This window comes from Cherax quadricarinatus, chromosome 2 (assembly GCF_038502225.1).
Source record: "Cherax quadricarinatus isolate ZL_2023a chromosome 2, ASM3850222v1, whole genome shotgun sequence".
In the NCBI taxonomy this organism is placed as follows: Eukaryota; Metazoa; Arthropoda; class Malacostraca; order Decapoda; family Parastacidae; genus Cherax; species Cherax quadricarinatus.
In genome coordinates this window covers 5,645,149-5,665,401 of record NC_091293.1, presented here as the reverse complement: position 1 = coordinate 5,665,401, position 20,253 = coordinate 5,645,149, and the positions used below count along the sequence as shown (strand labels likewise).

The 20,253-nt window shown below is 43.6% G+C and overlaps 1 protein-coding gene across 1 annotated transcript in view; it reads right to left on the bottom strand.

Annotated features, from left to right (window-relative positions):
- LOC128690178 (cell adhesion molecule Dscam2-like) overlaps positions 1-20,253 on the bottom strand; it is a 485,658-nt gene that overhangs the window by 62,034 nt on the left and 403,371 nt on the right. Inside the window, exons 23-25 of the mRNA XM_070089455.1 lie at positions 9,915-10,055; positions 1,924-2,076; positions 954-1,087 (exon numbers count right to left, since the gene is read on the bottom strand). Of these exons, the coding sequence (XP_069945556.1) occupies positions 954-1,087; positions 1,924-2,076; positions 9,915-10,055 (428 nt within the window). The remainder of the gene's footprint in view (positions 1-953; positions 1,088-1,923; positions 2,077-9,914; positions 10,056-20,253) is intronic.

Below are 20,253 nucleotides of genomic sequence, written 5' to 3'. Positions count from 1 at the left end.
AGAAGATGGAGAATCTGGGAAAATGAACTTTGGCATGTTGTTCATGTGGAAGAGTTCGTTAATAATGATGTTGAAGGAACCTGGTTTAGCCATGTTGTGCATTTGTGCATACATCATGCAGTACTGAATTTTAGTAGAGTCTGGGAGTGGATAGAATTCGGAGTTGTGTAGAGATGGCTGTTGAGTGTCAGCCATCTCTACACTTCTCAGACTGTAGTTTGGTTATGGCAGCAAAAGTTGGCGATTTTGGGTTGCTCTTCTTAGCTTCTTCTTTGAGTTTCTTAGTACTTCCTTCCCTAGAGGGCGTTTGGTTGCAAGGGTATTGCGAGTGCCCTTGCAGTTGAGGCAGGTAGGAGTGGCATTGGTGATGGAACAGGCCTTGAAATCGTGTTCCTCTTTGCTGCAGTTGGAACAGAATTTCTTATGGGGTAGTTGGTCGTTGGATGAAGGTTTGAATAATAGTTCCAGCAGGGAGAGACGTGGGCGAAACGTTCTGATTGTATTTGCCATGGATGGATGTGGTAGTATGAGATGGCTAGGCCATCTGACGGTGCTCTAGTAGCCATTTCGATGTCTGAGAAGGTGACTTTGACCATGGGAGAAGTGTTTGGGATCCTGGTGATGTTTTCAATCGATGCCCTAGAGTTTTGTTCTTCGATTGAGGTCTTCTGGTCAGCAGTCGGTAGGGAAGTTATAATCTTGTTCAGAGACAGGATAAGATTAACAATTGTTAAAAAGCCTTTTAGAGCAACTCTGAGTTCAAATGACAGACAAACACTTTCTTCATCATGAAATAACTTAAAACTTACCGTCTACAGATCAGGAATATAACTACTAGGAGCCATTAGAAGAAAGAGGGTCGAGCCCCCACCACTCCTTGCGTTGACCCATACGGGTTTAGCCTTCACATATATAGTAATATATGCCAATGGTGTGGTAAGGAGGGGACTCACCTTGACTTCCCTACCCCTGATAGTTATGGTATAGGTGAGCAGACGACCGTTGCTGTTGGTAGGTGGAAGCCAGGAGACGACCACCCTCTCTGGTCGCGAGAGTGCTGCCTTCACCCCTGCTGGTGGCCCTGGCACTGTGTGGCAGGCACCAGCAAGCAATAATTAGGCAATGATACTGCTAGTGTTATTGTGAAGATTATTTTCATGATATTTGTCATAATACCGTTATTGCTGTTTGTTTTGTTATTAATTAATAATTGCTATTGCTACTACTATTTTCCTCCGTCATTACCACTATATCAATTAAGAGCAAAATTGCTATCACCACCACAAATTAATAATTAATAATGGTTATAACTGACCATAATATTTAAAGGGGAGGACCGGTAAACCAGCGGAACGCCTCAGTCAAATGTCCAAAACCTCCAACGGCGGGTCATCATCTGACTAAGACCCGCGTCAGGAAACACTTGTCCTGTTTCCTGACAAACCTTACCCACTACAACTACCCCATTACCACCATTACTACCATCCCATCACTACCACAATCACTGCCACCGTCACTATCACCATAGTTGCCACCGCCATCGATAACATTATCATTACTCTCCTCTTAGTTCCTACTAACACTCATTCATTATTTATCCTCTTGTCTCACTGCATCTTTCCATTCTCGTATCTACAAACTGACGGTGTCTACTCTCACCTCCTGGCCACTCTACATGCTGGCCATGTCTACTCAGCTCCTAATTAGTCCACGTACAAATCTAGTGACAGCACTCACACCTTTTACTACCGACTAGAACAAATTTGGGTTCATTGCTAAGGCCTCACGTACGTAAATGAATTAAAGTTAGGCCTATTTATACGATGCCATAGACACACATTAGGTTGGGGTACACAGTAAGGCAGTCGGGTTTGGATGGGTGTTCGGGTAGGGTCGTGTGCTCAGACAGGGTCGAGTACTCACCATCTTCCTCTGTAGTACAGTAGACAGGATCACTTGCGGGTCCTTCACCTACCCTGGTGAAGCCCACCACTTGCAGGGAGTAGTTAGTGTAGGGGCGCAGGCCCCGCAGTGTCACGCTTGCTGAAGATGTCGTCTCCCCACTCAGCTCATTGACTGAAACACGAGGTGATGGACATCAGCTTAAGCCAGGTGCTTTTTTTCTATTAAACAAAACTGGATACATCATAAATGCACTGTTACCCGATTCTATATAATAGTCACACAGTGGAACATATTCCAACTCAAAGGATGTTGTATTAATATTGGTAGAATCACCTACAATATGTTAAGTAAAAGGACACAAATGCAACTAATGTGACAGTTTATTGAGACAACTTTTCGCTCTCCAGGACCTTTATCAAGCCGGCTTGATAAAGCTCCTGAAGAGCAAAACGTTGCCGCACAAGTTGCAATGGGAACAAGACCTATGTTTTCCTTTGTCATATAGGGCATTGAAATCTGGTAGCCCGAACTGAGAGACTTCAGCAGTGTCAGCCTAATTTGAGCTTAGACTGACACTTTTGTGTCAGCCCAAGCCGGGAGACTTCAGTAGGGCAGTGAGGATACCACCAAACATTCCAGCAAGGGTTCTTCAGCTACAGGAACTTCATATAGATTTCGTTCAAGCGAGCTGGAGTTAGAAAACAAGTAGTACAAGTGAGGGTCACGTCATTAGTGGACGGATGATCGAGCCTTCACCAGACTTTATTAAATGACTAACAAGATATCAGTTAGAAAATTTCACCTGTGTGTGTGTGTGTGTGTGTGTGTGTGTGTGTGTGTGTGTGTGTGTGTGTGTGTGTGTGTGTGTGTGTGTGTGTGTGTGTGTGTGTGTGTGTGTGTTTGTATGTGTGTGTGTGTGTGTGTGTGTGTGCTCACCTATTTGTGGTTGCAGAGGTCGATTCATAGCTCCTGGCCCCGCCTCTTCAGTGATTGCTACTAGGTCCTCTCTCTCCCTGCCCCATGAGCTTTATCATACCTCGCCTTAAAACTATGTATGGTTCCCGCCTCCACTACGTCACTTTCTAGGCTATTCCACGGCCTGACTACTCTATGACTGAAGAAATACTTCTTAACATCCCTTTGATTTATCTGAGTCTTGAACTTCCAATTGTGACCTCTTGTGTCTGTCCCATCTCTGGAACATCCCGTCTTTGTCCACCTTGTCTATTCCGCGCAGTATTTTATATGTCGTTATCATGTCTCCCCTGACCCTCCTGTCCTCCAGTGTCGTCAGGCCGATTTCCCTCAACCTTTCTTCGTAGGACAATCCCCATAGCTCTGGGACTAGTTTTGTTGCAAACCTTTGCACTTTCTCTAATTTCTTGACGTACTTGACCAGGTGTGGATTCCAAACTGGTGTTGCATACTCCAGTATGGGCCTGACGTAAATGGTATACAGAGTCTTGAACGAATCCTTACTGAGGTATCGGAACGCTATCCGTAGGTATGTGTATGAGTGTGTGTACTCACCTAGTTGTACTCACCTAGTTGAGGTTGCGGGGGTCGAGTCCGAGCTCCTGGCCCCGCCTCTTCACTGATCGCTACTAGGTCACTCTCCCTGAGCCGTGAGCTTTATCATACCTCTGCTTAAAGCTATGTATGGATCCTGCCTCCACTACATCGCTTCCCAAACTATTCCACTTACTGACTACTCTGTGGCTGAAGAAATACTTCCTAACATCCCTGTGATTCATCTGTGTCTTCAGCTTCCAACTGTGTCCCTTTGTTACTGTGTCCAATCTCTGGAACATCCTGTCTTTGTCCACCTTGTCAATTCCTCTCAGTATTTTGTATGTCGTTATCATGTCCCCCCTATCTCTCCTGTCCTCCAGTGTCGTCAGGTTGATTTCCCTTAACCTCTCCTCATAGGACATACCTCTTAGCTCTGGGACTAGTCTTGTTGCAAACCTTTGCACTTTCTCTAGTTTCTTTACGTGCTTGGCTAGGTGTGGGTTCCAAACTGGTGCCGCATACTCCAATATGGGCCTAACGTACACGGTGTACAGGGTCCTGAACGATTCCTTATTAAGATGTCGGAATGCTGTTCTGAGGTTTGCTAGGCGCCCATATGCTGCAGCAGTTATTTGGTTGATGTGCGCTTCAGGAGATGTGCCTGGTGTTATACTCACCCCAAGATCTTTTTCCTTGAGTGAGGTTTGTAGTCTCTAGCCCCCTAGACTGTACTCCGTCTGCGGTCTTCTTTGCCCTTCCCCAATCTTCATGACTTTGCACTTGGTGGGATTGAACTCCAGGAGCCAATTGCTGGACCAGGTCTGCAGCCTATCCAGATCCCTTTGTAGTTCTGCCTGGTCTTCGATCGAGTGAATTCTTCTCATCAACTTCACGTCATCTGCAAACAGGGACACCTCAGAGACTATTCCTTCCGTCATGTCGTTCACAAATACCAGAAACAGCACTGGTCCTAGGACTGACCCCTGTGGGACCCCGCTGGTCACAGGTGCCCACTCTGACACCTCGCCACGTACCATGACTCGCTGCTGTCTTCCTGACAAGTATTCCCTGATCCATTGTAGTGCCTTCCCTGTTATCCCTGCTTGGTCTTCCAGTTTTTGCACCAATCTCTTGTGTGGAACTGTGTCAAACGCCTTCTTGCAGTCCAAGAATATGCAATCCACCCACCCCTCTCTCTCTTGTCTTACTGCTGTCACCATGTCATAGAACTCCAGTAGGTTTGTGACACAGGATTTCCCTCCCTGAAACCATGTTGGCTGCTGTTAACGAGATCATTCCTTTCTAGGTGTTCCACCACTCTTCTCCTGATAATCTTCTTCACGATTTTGCATACTATACATGTCAGTGACACTGGTCTGTAGTTTAATGCTTCATGTCTGTCTCTTTTTTTAAAGATTGGGACTACATTTGCAGTCTTCCATGCCTCAGGCAATCTCCCTGTTTCGATAGATGTATTGAATATTGTTGTTAGGGGTACACATAGCGCCTCTGCTCCCTCTCTCAATACCCATGGGGAGATGTTATCTGGCCCCATTGCCTTTGAGGTATGTAGCTCACTCAGAAGCCTCTTCACTTCTTCCTCGGTTGTGTGCACTGTGTGTGTGTGTGTGTGTGTGTGTGTGTGTGTGTGTGTGTGTGTGTGTGTGTGTGTGTGTGTGTGTGTGTGCGCGTGTGTGTGTGTGTGTGTGTGTGTGTGTGTGTGTGTGTGTGTGTGTGTGTGTGTGTGTATGTGTGTGTATGTGTGTGTGCGTGTGTGTGTGTGTGTGTACTCACCTAGTTGTTGTACTCACCTAGTTGAGGTTGCGGGGGTCGAGTCCGAGCTCCTGGCCCCGCCTCTTCACTGATCGCTACTAGGTCACTCTCCCTGAGCCGTGAGCTTTATCGTACCTCTGCTTAAAGCTATGTATGGATCCTGCCTCCACTACATCGCTTCCCAAACTATTCCACTTACTGACTACTCTGTGGCTGAAGAAATACTTCCTAACATCCCTGTGATTCATCTGTGTCTTTAGCTTCCAACTGTGTCCCCTTGTTACTGTGTCCAATCTCTGGAACATCCTGTTTTTGTCCACCTTGTCAATTCCTCTCAGTATTTTGTATGTCGTTATCATGTCCCCCCTATCTCTCCTGTCCTCCAGTGTCGTCAGGTTGATTTCCCTTAACCTCTCCTCGTAGGACATACCTCTTAGCTCTGGGACTAGTCTTGTTGCAAACCTTTGCACTTTCTCTAGTTTCTTTACGTGCTTGGCTAGGTGTGGGTTCCAAACTGGTGCCGCATACTCCAATATGGGCCTAACGTATACGGTGTACAGGGTCCTGAACGATTCCTTATTAAGATGTCGGAATGCTGTTCTGAGGTTTGCTAGGCGCCCATATGCTGCAGCAGTTATTTGGTTGATGTGCGCTTCAGGAGATGTGCCTGGTGTGTGTGTGTGTGTGTGTGTGTGTTTGTGTGTGTTTGTGTGTGTGTGTGTGTGTGTGTGTACTCACCTAGTTGTACTCACCTAGTTGAGGTTGCAGGGGTCGAGTTCAAGCTCATGGCCCCGCCTCTTCACAGGTCGCTACTAGGTCACTCTCCCTGATCCCTGAGCTTCATCATACCTCTGCTTAAAGCCATGTATAGATCCTGCCTCCACTACATCGCTTCCCAAACTCTTCCACTTCCTGACTACTCTGTGGCTGAAGAAATACTTCCTAACATGTGTGTGCGTGCGTGTGTGTGTGTTTGTGTGTGTGTGTGTGTGTGTGTGTGTGTGTGTGTGTGTGTGTGTGTGTGTGTGTGTGTGTGTGTGTGTGTGTGTGTGTGTGTGTGTGCGTGCGTGCGGTGCTTGACTATTGCAGCAACTTGTGAATATGTCTGCCACTAAGTAATCTATACGTTAAGATTATCCAGGATATGTGAAGGTTATGCAGGAAATGTGAAAGTTGTCCAGTATATGCTAAGGTTATCGAGGGTATGTAAAATTTATCCAGTATATTTTAAGTAATTAAAGTTATCGAGGATATGGTCATTTAATCCAGGATAAATGAAGGTTATCCAGAAAATGTAAAGGCTGTATAAAGGTGATCAATAACATTAAAGGTTATCTAGCATGTGATATCTTGAAACTACTACTACAATATCATGTCTGTGAGAAACAAAAGAACAGATTTAAGACCAGGTGTCTATTTTCTATCTGCTAATCCATCACACCATGATTCTTTATAGGGATTGTGAGGAAAAATATTCCCACTGGAGGCCTTTATTACCTCAAGGGAGATCAACTCTGGCTGGGTCTTGCGCTTCTAACCAGTTGGTGAAGACAGGAATGTTAGCTTGCAATCCTCACACTCAGGAAGCTCCACACCCCGTGATGAAGTTTCTCATGGGAGCTGACCTCTAATTAGAAGTTATGGGGCGTGCGTGGAGACCTTTATGAGCTCAAGGGAAGTAGCTAAGAGAGGACTTTAGGGAAGGATCCCTCCGGCTGCAGAGCTAGAGGGCACTGTGAGAGGACGTGGTGAGGTCCCGGAACCTGTGTCTAGAAGCCTGATTCGTCCTCTACCAGGGATCTAAGGACTCTATTCTGTACGCTTATATATTCAGTTTCGTCGACTAATTGTATTCCCGTCTCAGTAATCTTGTATCATTCCCAGTTATCTCAGCATCAGATCGTTTTCTCTTTGACCAAGAATATTGTTGTAATAATTAACAATAAACTGCAATCGAGCGAAATATAATATTCACTTACCCCATATTTTTGATTCTCACTAAAGATACGAGTTAAGTGAGCGTGAGTGAGATTCACAGAAGTGAGGAGAGATGTTCTCATCGACTCATCTCATTACTTGTATAATGAGAATAAAAAGTCACAATATAGTGACTGGAACAATAGATAAATAACCCGCACATAGGAGAATGAGACTTATGACGATGTTTTGGTCCGACTTTGTCCGGTCTTCAAACAACTACTTCTAGAATGAGGGACTGACCACCTCAAAACAAGTACTTCAGTAATGAGGGACTGACCACCTAAAAACAAGTACTTCAATAATAAGGGACTGACCACCTTATTTTTACCTCTCCATTGCTGCTGTAATGTAGTGTCTAAAGCTTTTTTCGAGACCGAAATAGACTGCAATGATGACTGATTTTCAATGAAGGCGTTTTGGATGTATGTATCCAGGAGGATCAAAGGGCCAATGGATCATCATCTGTCTTGATAACTGTCTCCACTTATCAACTCTATATTCGACTCAGAAGTCTGCAGAGAAGGCGAGACATTTTCATAATAAAAATACGTAGCTGTGTCTTATTCACATACAGGATGGTCGCACATATGCGGCACATTCTTTTCGGTGTTCCACGTTTTCGCTGGTTGCAAACTGAGCCATTGTTCATTGTTCATTGTTCATTGTTCACTGTGTTCCACCCACCGGCGATAGTCACCGGCGGGTCGAACAATGACTCAAGTGAAAGATGACGAGAACGTGAAACATTATAGGCGCTGTATATATGGTGCTCTCCTGTACTTGTCAGCACTGTATACCAACAGCATTTTAAAAGCTTCAGATCTGGCGGAGTATGTTGCACACTGTTGTCTAGATAGACTTTGTAAACTATGATTGTTTTTCCACAACAGCAATGTAAAAATTTCGTAATGGGACCACCTCATTTTCTGCTAAGATTGGACTGGTCTCTGCCGGCCTCTCATCGAAGTCTTAGGCGCCCAGCAAGATATTATGTTCGGAAAGGAGGTAAAAAATTTCTGGTTGTGAGGTACTTGATTTATGGGAAGAAGTTGATAAATTAGACACATGTGCAACTCTTGGGTATCTTTATTGAGGAAACGTTTCGCCACACAGTGGCTTCATCAGTCCATACAAAGGAGAATCTTGAAGAACAGGAGGAGAATGAGGTAATCAGTCCCTCAACCTTGAGTCGATGTGGTCAGTCCATCAATCTTGAATAGAGTACAGCATACGTGCTGAGAAGGAGCTTATAAACCGTTGGCAGGAGAGGTGCAGCAGTCATAGGTCGTGTAACATTTGTTCAATGTTGAAGTAGGTCGTGCCCAAGAATTAGGCAAGCGAAGAATTCCCAAGTATTAAGATCCCAAGAAGTTGCAGTGTCTGACAGGTTTGTAGATGAATGGTTCAGAGAACCGACTGATGGACTGACCACATCGACTCAAGGTTGAGGGACTGATTACCTCATTCTCCTCCTGTTCTTCAAGATTCTCCTTTGTATGGACTGATGAAGCCACTGTGTGGCGAAACGTTTCCTCAATAAAGATACCCAAGAGTTGCACATGTGTCTAATTTATCAACATGTCGGTTCTCTGAACCATTCATCTGGGAAGAAGTTGATGTGAATAACCGTCTTGTATTATTTTTGGTTCTGTCTAAAAAATGAGCAGGATTTTTCAAATTGCCTTCAACTGAGTCCAATAACAGTCCAAAGCTTCATGTAAGCAAAAATTTGTGTTGAAGGTTTGAAGCAGATTAGATAATACATTCTCAAATTATCGCTGGAAGCACATACTACACAGTCCAAAGTCACTCCAAACGCTGTTCAAACTAAGTAACACCAACCTTTCGGGTTTGAAGTCGATCAAAAGAGGTATTTTCCAGAAATTTTATGGAAACCAATTTGCATATTAAAACTGGCATAGGGAAATTTAAACATCTGAAGGTGAATTCGACTCTTTCTTTTACTGCTGCTCATCATCACTGATATTTTGGAGTTGGCCAAAATAAGACTTTCTTTAGTTTTTGCTCGTAATCCAACGATTCATAGTTCATTAATCAAGACAGTAATTGTCAAATTTGTAGCTACACAGAGAACACTGGTACTATCTTGTAGGTGAGAAGCACCAGTCTTTAATGACTGAAGCAGTTCAAGAGATTTTCGCTTAAGTATATCTAACATGATTTAACGTGAAAAATGCTTTCACATTTAATACAAAATAGATTGGTAAATGTGTACACACACACGCCTCAGTAGTTGTCTATATGATGCAATGCTCAATGTTTGAAGCCATTTTATAGTGGTTCCAAGTAGCTTGAAAGGGTCAATAACACTGACTAGAGGTTACTTGCATATGCCAATTCCTACATTACCTACAGTAAACCAGCGTTGAAAATCTGAAGCAGATCGGAAGAGGCGTTCTCTAGTTATAAACGAAAACTTGGAAGAAAAAAATACCCGAAAATCTCAGCTAACCAATTACTTAAATATATCCCTCTGGGGATACCTAATAATTCCCCCAGCTCAGATTATCACTACCCACTACCATTATTACCTTTATTTTACTTATCTTAATGAAGGGTAAGCGCTAACCCCTTAGGTGTCACATGGCGCTTCGGGAATGGGAGGCATTCAGGTTCGATCCAAGGAAAGAGAGAATAAGCCTTGTTCCTCTGACCGAAAGCCACTAAGATATGTAAAATTAAGCTATCTCAGGAGATATCTCTCGCCCCTGCTTACTTCTTACCTCTGTCAGCAGGGGCGTAGAGGACGCGGTAGCCTATGAGGTGTCCACGGGCGTGGGTGGGCGTCAGGATGTCCCAGGAGACCAGGACGCTGTGGGCGGTCATGGGCGCGCATCTCACAGCACCAGGAGCTGAAGAAGGTACTGTGAAGAGAGATGTTATGGTGAATACCGTGGGGAGGGAGAGAGAGAGAGAGAGAGAGAGAGAGAGAGAGAGAGAGAGAGAGAGAGAGAGAGAGAGTGAGAGAGAGAGAGAGAGAGAGAGAGAGAGAGAGAGAGAGAGAGAGAGAGAGAGAGAGAGATTCTTATCTTTAACACCATCTACTTCTATTCCTTCAACTTGACACTCAGAACATCCTGACTGACCACAGATTGACATTCTTTGAACGCTATGACTAGTCATAGACCAGACTGAGGATCGAGCCTTCACCTGTTCATTGCACTGAATGGCCCACACGTGTTTAGCACTTCAATACAACAAAACAAATTTATTCACAACTGTATTTCTGCAAACAAGAAAAAAACAGTTGAAAATATCTTAGGTCCTACTGTCACATTAGACAGTAGGACCTACAACACCTGTGCGTACACAGGTACTGTATGTACCAGGTGCGTACACAGGTACTGTATGTACCAGGTGCGTACACAGGTACTGTATGTACCAGGTGCGTACACAGGTACTGTATCTACCAGCTGCATACACAGGTACTGTATGTACCAGGTGCGTACACAGGTACTGTATGTACCAGGTGCGTACACAGGTACTGTATGTATCAGGTGCGTACACAGGTACTGTATGTACCAGGTGTGTATACAGGTACTGTATGTACCAGGTGCGTATACAGGTACTGTATGTACCAGGTGCGTACACAGGTACTGTATGTACCAGGTGCGTACACAGGTACTGTATGTACCAGGTGCGTATACAGGTACTGTATGTATCAGGTGCGTATACAGGTACTGTATGTACCAGGTGCGTACACAGGTACTGTATGTACCAGGTGCGCACACAGGTACTGTATGTACCAGGTGCGTACACAGGTACTGTATGTACCAGGTGCGTACACAGGTACTGTATGTACCAGGTGCGTACACAATTACTGTATGTACCAGGTGCGTACACAGGTACTGTATGTACCAGGTGCGTGCACAGGTACACAAGAACATAAGAAAGAAGGAACACTGCAGCAGGCTTACTAACCCATGCGAGGCATGTCCACGTCCCCCACCGGCCCAAGCCAATGCCCCAACCTAATCAGGTCAGGTCACATTCACTTAAGGAAGGAGCACGGCATCTGACCTATAAGCACAAGCTAGTCAGGTCCAACTCCCACCCACCGACACCCACTCATGTATTTATCTAACCTATTTTTATAACTACACAACGTTTTAGCTTCTATGACGGTTCCCGGGAGTTTATTCCATTCATCCACAACTCTATTACCAAACCAGTGATTTCCAATTTCCTTCCTGTATCTGAATTTTTCCAGCTTAAAACCCTTGCTGCGTGTCCTGGCTAGGCTAGATATTTTTAGAACGCTATTTACACCCTCTTTATTTATTCCTGTCTTCCATTTATACACCTCAATCATATTTTCCCTAATTCTACGCCTTTCTAGAGAAACGAAAGATTTCTGATACATGGGATCAACTTTGTCATCCTCCTCTGTACGTTTTCCAAATCATTATATTCATTCTGTAATACGGTGACCAAAACTGTGCAGCATAATCTAAATGAGGCCTAACCAGGATATGTAGAGTTGAAGAACAATCTGGGGACTTCTATTATTTATGCTTCTTGATATGAAGCCAAGAATTCTGTTAGCTTTATTGTGAACACTTATGCACTGCTGTCTTGGTTTTAGATTACTACTAACCAGAACTCCCAAATCATTTTCGCAAACAGCAATATTAAGATCTTCATTATGTAGTTAATCTGTGGCATGAATATTTTCCTGTCCAATGTTTAGAGTTTTGCATTTGTCTATATTAAACTTCATCTGCCACTTCTCCGACCACTGCATCAGTGGTGACGTGTACTTAGCACAGTGGTGACGTGTACTTAGCTCTGTGAAGACCTGTTTGCGCGCTCTCTACGAATTGAAGCAAGATGCCCTCCATCGAGCAACTTTACCAACAGCTTAAGGAAGAATTGAGGATGGCGAAGATGGAGATTCGGCGACTGACCGAGAAAAACAAGAAGATTCGTAGTAGTCCTCCTGTTTTGAGTCCTCAGGTCAAGAAAGGAAACTGGTCAGTGGCGTGACAGCAGGGAACGAAGTTGACGATCAAGAAGACGAGTGGAAAGGTAGAAACGATGAAGAAGAAACAGACTGCCGTGGAAACTGTTGTGGAAACATCTAATACATTCTCAGTGCTACCCGACGAATGTGAGTCGACTACTGGGAACGTCACGACGAACGACACCAAGGAAGGTAAGAATATTGTTGTTGTTGGGGATAGCCAAGTTAGGTATATGGATAGGGCGTTCTGCTTGAAGGACAGGAGTAGGAGACAGAGAGTTTGCTTTCCTGGGGCTGGGATGGAGGATATTGTTAGCCATCTGGATGACATCATGAGAGGTAATGGGAGCAATCCTATTATCTGTCTCAGTGCTGGTGGCAACGATGTTGGCAGACGTAGGAGTGAAGACCTGATTAGCAGGTATAGGTCAGCAATAGAAATCATTAGGAGGAAGGGCGGGAACCCTGTCATATGTGGTATTTTGCCAAGGAGAGGAGTTGGAAATGAATGGTTGTCCAGAGCAATTGGTGTCAATTGCTGGCTGGACAAATACTGTAAGGAAAATGCGGTAACATTCATTGACAACTGGGACCTCTTCTATGGCAGAAATGACATGTATACCAGGGATGGGGTTCACTTATCTAGGTGTGGGGTGGGAGCACTGGCCAACGCATTGGAGGGAGCTGTTAGGTCTTTAAACTAGGAATAGTTAGTGGTATGGGTTTTGGCGGGAAAACAGTCAAGTCACAGTGCAGTAATATGAGTACTAGGAGAACTAGTAATAGGCAAAATGAGGTGGATATTGGAAAGCCAGTGGCACTAATTGACAAGGACAGTAATAGTGGAATAACAGAAAGGAGCAGGAAGGGTAAAGAGAGAGGAGGGTCTTTAAATATATATTACACAAATAGTCGCAGTGCTAGGAATAAGATGGACGAGTTGAGACTAGTTGCTAGTGCAGGTAACATTGATGTATTTGCCTTAACTGAGACGTGGTTTAATTCAAAAAGTCGGGACATGCCTGCGGAATGTCACATTCAGGGTTTTAAATTGTTCCAAGTAGATAGAAGTGTCGGGAAGGGGGGTGGGGTGGCATTGTATGTCTGAGATCGCTTGAACTGTTGCATAAAAACGGGTATTAAGTCTGAAGCAACACATACAGAGTCTGTTTGGATAGAATTTTCAGAGGGGCATGAAAAATTAATTTTAGGTGTGATATACCGTCCCCCATACTTAGATAGGGACCAAGGGAGACTACTATGGGAGGAAATTGTTAGGGCCACAAGGCACGATAATGTAGTAATTCTAGGAGACTTTAACTATAGTCATATTGATTGGAATTTCTTGACTGGGAATTTAGAATCATACGACTTCTTAGAAGTAGTTCAGGATTGTTTTTTGAAGCAGTTTGTGACAGAACCTACAAGGGGTAATAACCTGCTTGACTTAGTTCTGGCAAACAATGAATCCCTTGTTAATAATTTAGAATTTTCAGAGGAACTGGGTGCTAGCGACCACAAATCAATTACATTTAGCATTGAATGGAAGTATAATAGTAGGGATAACTCAGTAACAGTTCCAGATTTTCGCCTAGCAGATTACGATGGGCTTAGAGAACACTTATCATCTGTTGACTGGGGTAACGAAGAGAGCTATCAATATGACAGCTTTCTGAACACTATACATGAGGCTCAAAGAACATTTATCCCGTATAAAGAAATTAGATCAAATAGAAATGACCCAAAATGGATGAATAATAGGCTGAAATATCTACTAGGGCATAAGAAAGGAATTTATAGGCGTATCAAAAGAGGTGAGTGTCATCTTATGAATCAGTATATTGACATTAAGAGGGACATTAGAAAGGGGATAAGAAAAGCAAAAAGGGACTATGAAATTAAAGTTGCTAGGGATTCTAAAACTAACCCAAAAAGTTTTTCCAGGTATATAGAACAAAAGTCAGAGATAAGATAGGTCCCCTTAAGAATAACTATGGGCATCTTACTGACAAAGAGAATGAAATGTGCTCGATTTTAAATAATTATTTTCTCTCGGTTTTTACACAGGAAGACACTAATAATATTCCAGTAATTAATTTTTATAGTGGGCTAGAAGAAGATAAATTATGTAACATCACAGTCACTAGTGAAATGGTTGTGAAGCAGATAGACCGACTGAAGCAAAATAAGTCACCGGGTCCTGATGAGGTTTTTTCAAGGGAATGCAAAATGGAACTCTGTGAACCATTAACTAATATTTTTAATTTATCTCTTCAAACAGGTGTAGTGTCTGATATGTGGAAGATGGCTAATGTAATTCCTATTTTTAAAACAGGGGACAAGTCTTTACCGTCAAATTACCGCCCAATAAGCCTGACCTCAATTGTAGGCAAATTATTAGAGTCAATTATAGCTGAGATTATAAGAAGCCATCTCGATAAGCATAGGTTGATTAATGATACTCAGCATGGATTCACAAGAGGCCGGTCTTGTCTAACTAATTCATTAACTTTCTTCAGTAAAGCTTTGGAGACTGTAGACCACGATAAAGAATTTGATATTATTTACTTAGATTTTAGTAAGGCTTTTGATAGAGTTCCGCACCAAAGACTGTTAAGAACATAAGAACATAAGAAAGGAGGAACACTGCAGGAGGCCTGTTGGCCCATACTAGGCAGGTCCTTTACAATTCATCCCACTAACAAACTTTGCCCAACCCAATTTTCAATGCCACCCAAGAAATAAGCTCTGATGTGCAAGTCCCACTCAAATCCATCCCCTCCCACTCATGTACTTATCCAACCTAAATTTGAAACTACCCAAAGTCCTAGCCTCAATAACCCAACTAGGTAGATTGTTCCACTCATCAACTACCCTATTTCCAAACCAATACTTTCCTATGTCCTTTCTAAATCTAAACTTATCTAATTTAAATCCATTACTGCGGGTTCTCTCTTGGAGAGACATCCTCAAGACCTTATTAATATCCCCTTCATTAATACCTATCTTCCACTTATACACTTCGATCAGGTCTCCCCTCATTCTTCGTCTAACAAGTGAATGTAACTTAAGAGTCTTCAATCTTTCTTCATAAGGAAGATTTCTAATGCTATGTATTAATTTAGTCATCCTACGCTGAATGTTTTCTAACGAATTTATGTCCATTCTGTAATATGGAGACCAGAACTGAGCTGCATAATCTAGGTGAGGCCTTACTAATGATGTATAAAGCTGCAGTATGACCTCTGGACTTCTGTTGCTTACACTTCTTGATATAAATCCCAGTAATCTATTTGCCTTATTACGTACGCTTAGGCATTGCTGTCTTGGTTTAAGGTTGCTGCTTACCATAACCCCCCAAGTCCTTTTCGCAATCTGTATGGCTAAGTTCTACATTATTTAACTTATAAGTGCTAGGGTTATGGACACTCCCGAGCTTCAGAACCTTGCATTTGTCTACATTGAACTGCATCTGCCACTTTTCTGACCAAGAGTAGAGTTTGTCTAAATCCTCCTGAAGTTCCCTAACATCTACGTTTGAATCAATTATCCTACCTCTCTTCGTGTCATCGGCGAATTTGCTCATATCACTAGTAATTCCTTCATCAAGATCATTGATATATATTATAAACAACAACGGGCCCAAGACTGATCCCTGTGGAACGCCACTTGTTACTGATCCCCACTCGGATTTAACCCCATTTATGGACACTCTCTGCTTCCTGTCTGTGAGCCATGATTCGATCCACGAGAGCACCCTTCCCCCAATGCCATGAGCTGTTACTTTCTTCAACAATCTTTGGTGAGGAACTCTATCAAATGCCTTACTAAAATCTAAGTAAATAATATCAAATTCTTTATCGTGGTCAACAGTCTCAAAAGCTTTACTGAAGAAAGTTAATAAATTAGTTAGACAAGACCGGCTTCTTGTGAATCCATGCTGAGTATCATTAATCAAGCTATGCTTATCGAGATGGCTTCTTACAATTTCAGCTATAATTGACTCTAGTAATTTGCCTACAATTGAGGTCAGGCTTATTGGGCGGTAATTTGACGGTAACGACTTGTCCCCTGTTTTAAAAATTGGAATTACATTAGCCATCTTCCACATATCAGACACTACACATGTTTGAAGAGATAAATTAAAAATATTAGTTAATGGTTCACAGAGTTCCATTTTGCATTCCTTAAGAACCCTTGAAAAAACCTCATCAGGACCCGGTGACTTATTTTGCTTCAGTTGGTCTATCTGCTTCACAACCATTTCACTAGTGACTGTGATGTTACATAATTTATCTTCTTCTAGCCCACTATAAAAATTAATTACCGGAATATTATTGGTGTCTTCCTATGTAAAAACCGAGAGAAAATAATTATTTAAAATCGAGCACATTTCATTCTCTTTGTCAGTAAGATGCCCATAGTTATTTTTAAGGGGACCTATCTTATCTCTGACTTTTGTTCTATATACCTGGAAAAAACTTTTTGGGTTAGTTTTAGAATCCCTAGCAACTTTAATTTCATAGTCCCTTTTAGCTTTTCTTATCCCCTTTTTAATGTCCCTCTTAATGTCGATATACTGATTCATAAGATGACCCTCGCCTCTTTTGATACGCCTATAAATTCCTTTCTTATGCCCTAGTAGATATTTCAGCCTATTATTCATCCATTTTGGGTCATTTCTATTTGATCTAATTTCTTTATAAGGGATAAACGTTTTTTGAGCAGCATGTATAGTGTTCAGAAAACTGTCATATTGATAGCTCTCTTCGTTACCCCAGTCAACAGATGATAAGTTGAACATCAAAATGGTATACAATACCGACAGGTTGTTAGGTAAGACATTACATGCAACAGGCGCCAGACATCTTATTCGAAACGTGCTCAGCAGTTGCCGAAGAGTAGGAGCAGAAGGTGAAGACGAAGTCCATTTTGTGTCGTACTTGAGGTTAGTCAGTCTTCGGCTCGGAGAAATGAACAACCGCATCGCTTGACAGTGCGCTTAACAGCCGTCGGAAGGCGCAGGCAGTAGCAGTAGCAGGCAGGCGCCCAGAACATAACTCCTCAGACCAAATTCGAAAGCTACCGTTGCGTTGCAGCCGCATGCCACGTGCCGTGCGTTCGACAAGACGAATCGTGTCGGCACAGGTCGGGTAGCTAGTAAGACACACATGCACAAAGCTGCACATAGTTCGAACGCTCGCCACGCGCTTCAGTCGAACACAGCAGTGGCGCGAGCGCAGAAATAGTAACGCCCCAGTCGTAGACCTGAGGCCGTCGTTCTTCGGCCCGAGCAGTTCGCGTCGTAACCATCGTTAATATGCGCTAAATACTGTCGGAAGAGAGGCAGGGTAGTAGTGCAGCAGTAGTAGTAGTGAAGAGGCGTCCCAGCAGGTCATGTCCAACCCTTCGTTCAAAGGTACGCCAACAGTGAACGATCAAGATGAACATCGTACGGTAGCATATTTGCACGCACGGTGTCAGCAAACATACGCACAGCTGCATCATCTTACCGAAATAAAGCTCACGCAGAAAAGGGCAGAGCGTGGTAGATGCAGCTAATATGCGTGATCGAACATCACTCTCGGTGTCGAATTTGACAGTCGTCGCCTCGCTCCGGACCAGTTCCACAGTCAAATCATTCGAAAGACGGCACAGCGTGCGTTGAATATCGTCGGAAAGGAGAGGTGCAGTGGTAAGGCAGTAGCAGGTAGTGCAGTAGTAGCAGAAAGGGCCGAGAACATGTCCGTCCAAATCATTCGAAATGTTCAGCCGCAAATAGCACGTTGCAAAGGTTCGACAAGATAGTCATCGTGTCGGTATAGGTCAATGACAGGTTAGTAAGACAATATACGCAACAGCAGACACTTTGATCCCGAAATGTTCTCGCTCACATAGTGTTTCTCAAAGTCGAACAGCAAAGAAAAGTAGCAGAGCAGCAGATGAAGATGATAAACGTCCATCACCTGTCGTAGAACTGAGTCAATACCCCGCCCGGAGAAAGTTCGTATCTGAGCAAGTCGAATCATATTCGAAGATCAGTTATAGTGCGGGAGGTGCCAAAGGAGAAGTGCAGGGTGCAGTAGTAGTAGTAGTAGTAGTATGAGTAATGAGAAACATCCATCCTTCACTGAAAGCTAAAATTAAAGGTGTTTTTCGTGTCAGATGTACAGTGTTGCAGTACCCGACAAGATGAATGTCACGACAAAGTCAGTTAGTAAAGACATGCACAAGTTGCACATTTTTGTTTCCCGAAACGCCGCTCACACGCAGTCAGCCGAACACAAAGAAGGGTAGCAGTAAGCATGAAGCACCCCGCAGTCGTAGAATTTGAGGTTGTCCGCCTGGAGTTCGTTCAGTCAGAATCACTCGAAGATCGTGGCGAGGAGCGTGGGCAGCCAGTTATCACCGAGAGTGCAGCGCAGCGCGCAGCAGGCACCGAGGCGTAACACAACCCTCCAGATTCAACCTTCACTGAAAAGCTGTTCAGCGGTGCTGCACAAGATCACGTGCTGAACGACAAGATGAACAGTCAAAAAGGATATCACGACAGGTTGTTAGTAAGACATACATGCAATAGTTGCATCTATTCGAAACGCTTCGCCTGCCATAGCTTCTTCGTCGAATATGGTGCGGCAGAGACGCAGCCAATATAACGTTCATCACCTGTAACCCGAAAAATAAATAAACCGGCTCGGAATTGTTCCATAGTCAGAACCACCGAAGATCGCTTAATGTGAGGTTAAAATACGTCGAGCGAGGCGCAGGGCGCAGCAGTGCGGTGGTGGTATGGTGAGAGGTGCAACGATAGGGTCATGTCCTCAAATCCAAATTTTCCTATTTCAAAGCTTGTCCAAAGCTGCAATAAGATATTGTCGTACAGTGTTCGACAAGACACGAACACGGTATAGCAACAATGACAGCTGTTAGTGTTAACACACATGCAAATAAAGTTGCATTACCGAAACGCCTCGCCTAATAATAGCAAGTTTCTTCAGCGAACAGTAGAATGAGGAAGACGATAACAAGTCCATCACCGTCGGCAGACTTGAGGCTGGCAGAAAAACAGTTCATAGTCGTATCCGCCTTCGAAGACGCGACAGTGCGGAAAAGCTAAACACCACGAGCGAGTGGTGCGCAGTAGTGTGCGCGTAGCGAGGCGCAACAGAACGCGTCCCCAGATCCAACCTTCCTCACTTCGAGCTTGTCCAAAGGTGCTAAAAATAAGATACACGTGTTGTAAAGTAACGACAAGAGAACATCAAAATGGTATATTGTCACGACAGGTTGCCAGGTAAGACATACGCAACAGCAGACATCTTGTCTCCGAAATGTCGCTCACAGTAGGCTTAGTCGAATGATGACAGAGGCAGCAGTAGAGATGAAGAGATGTAACAGTTCATCAGCAGTCGTAGAATTTGAAAAGCTGCCTGGAGAAAGTACCAGTTCATAAACAGAATCATTCGAAAGATCGCGACAGCGTGAGGCCAGTTGAAATGTCGGAAGGCAGTGTGGCAGTGCAGTAGCAAGGTGAGGAGAGCACGACTTTAAGGGTGATGGACTGATTACATCGTCTTCACATCTCTACTGCTCCTGCCTACTTTCTGTATTCGACTGAAGAAGCCTACTGTGTAGGCGAAACGTTTCGGAATAAAGATGTCTAACTGTTGCATATGTGTCTTACCTAACAACCTGTCGGTATTGTATACCATTTTGATGTTCATCTTGTCAGACACTGCAACACGTGGCATCTTGGTACAGAAAACACCTTGGACAAGCTTTTCAAGTGAGAAGGGTTGGATCTGAGAGGGACATGACCTCTCAGTTGCCTCTCACTACTACTACTACTACTACTTCTACCCTGCACCTCTCCTTCCGACAGTATTTAAGCCTCCGCACTGTCGCTTGATCTTCAGATAGTTCCTGACTATGGAACTGAACTTCTCCAGGCCGAGGGACTGACAACCTCAAATTCTACGACTTTAAGGGTGATGGACTGATTACATCGTCTTCACATCTCTACTGCTCCTGCCTACTTTCTGTATTCGACTGAAGAAGCCTACTGTGTAGGCGAAACGTTTCGGAATAAAGATGTCTAA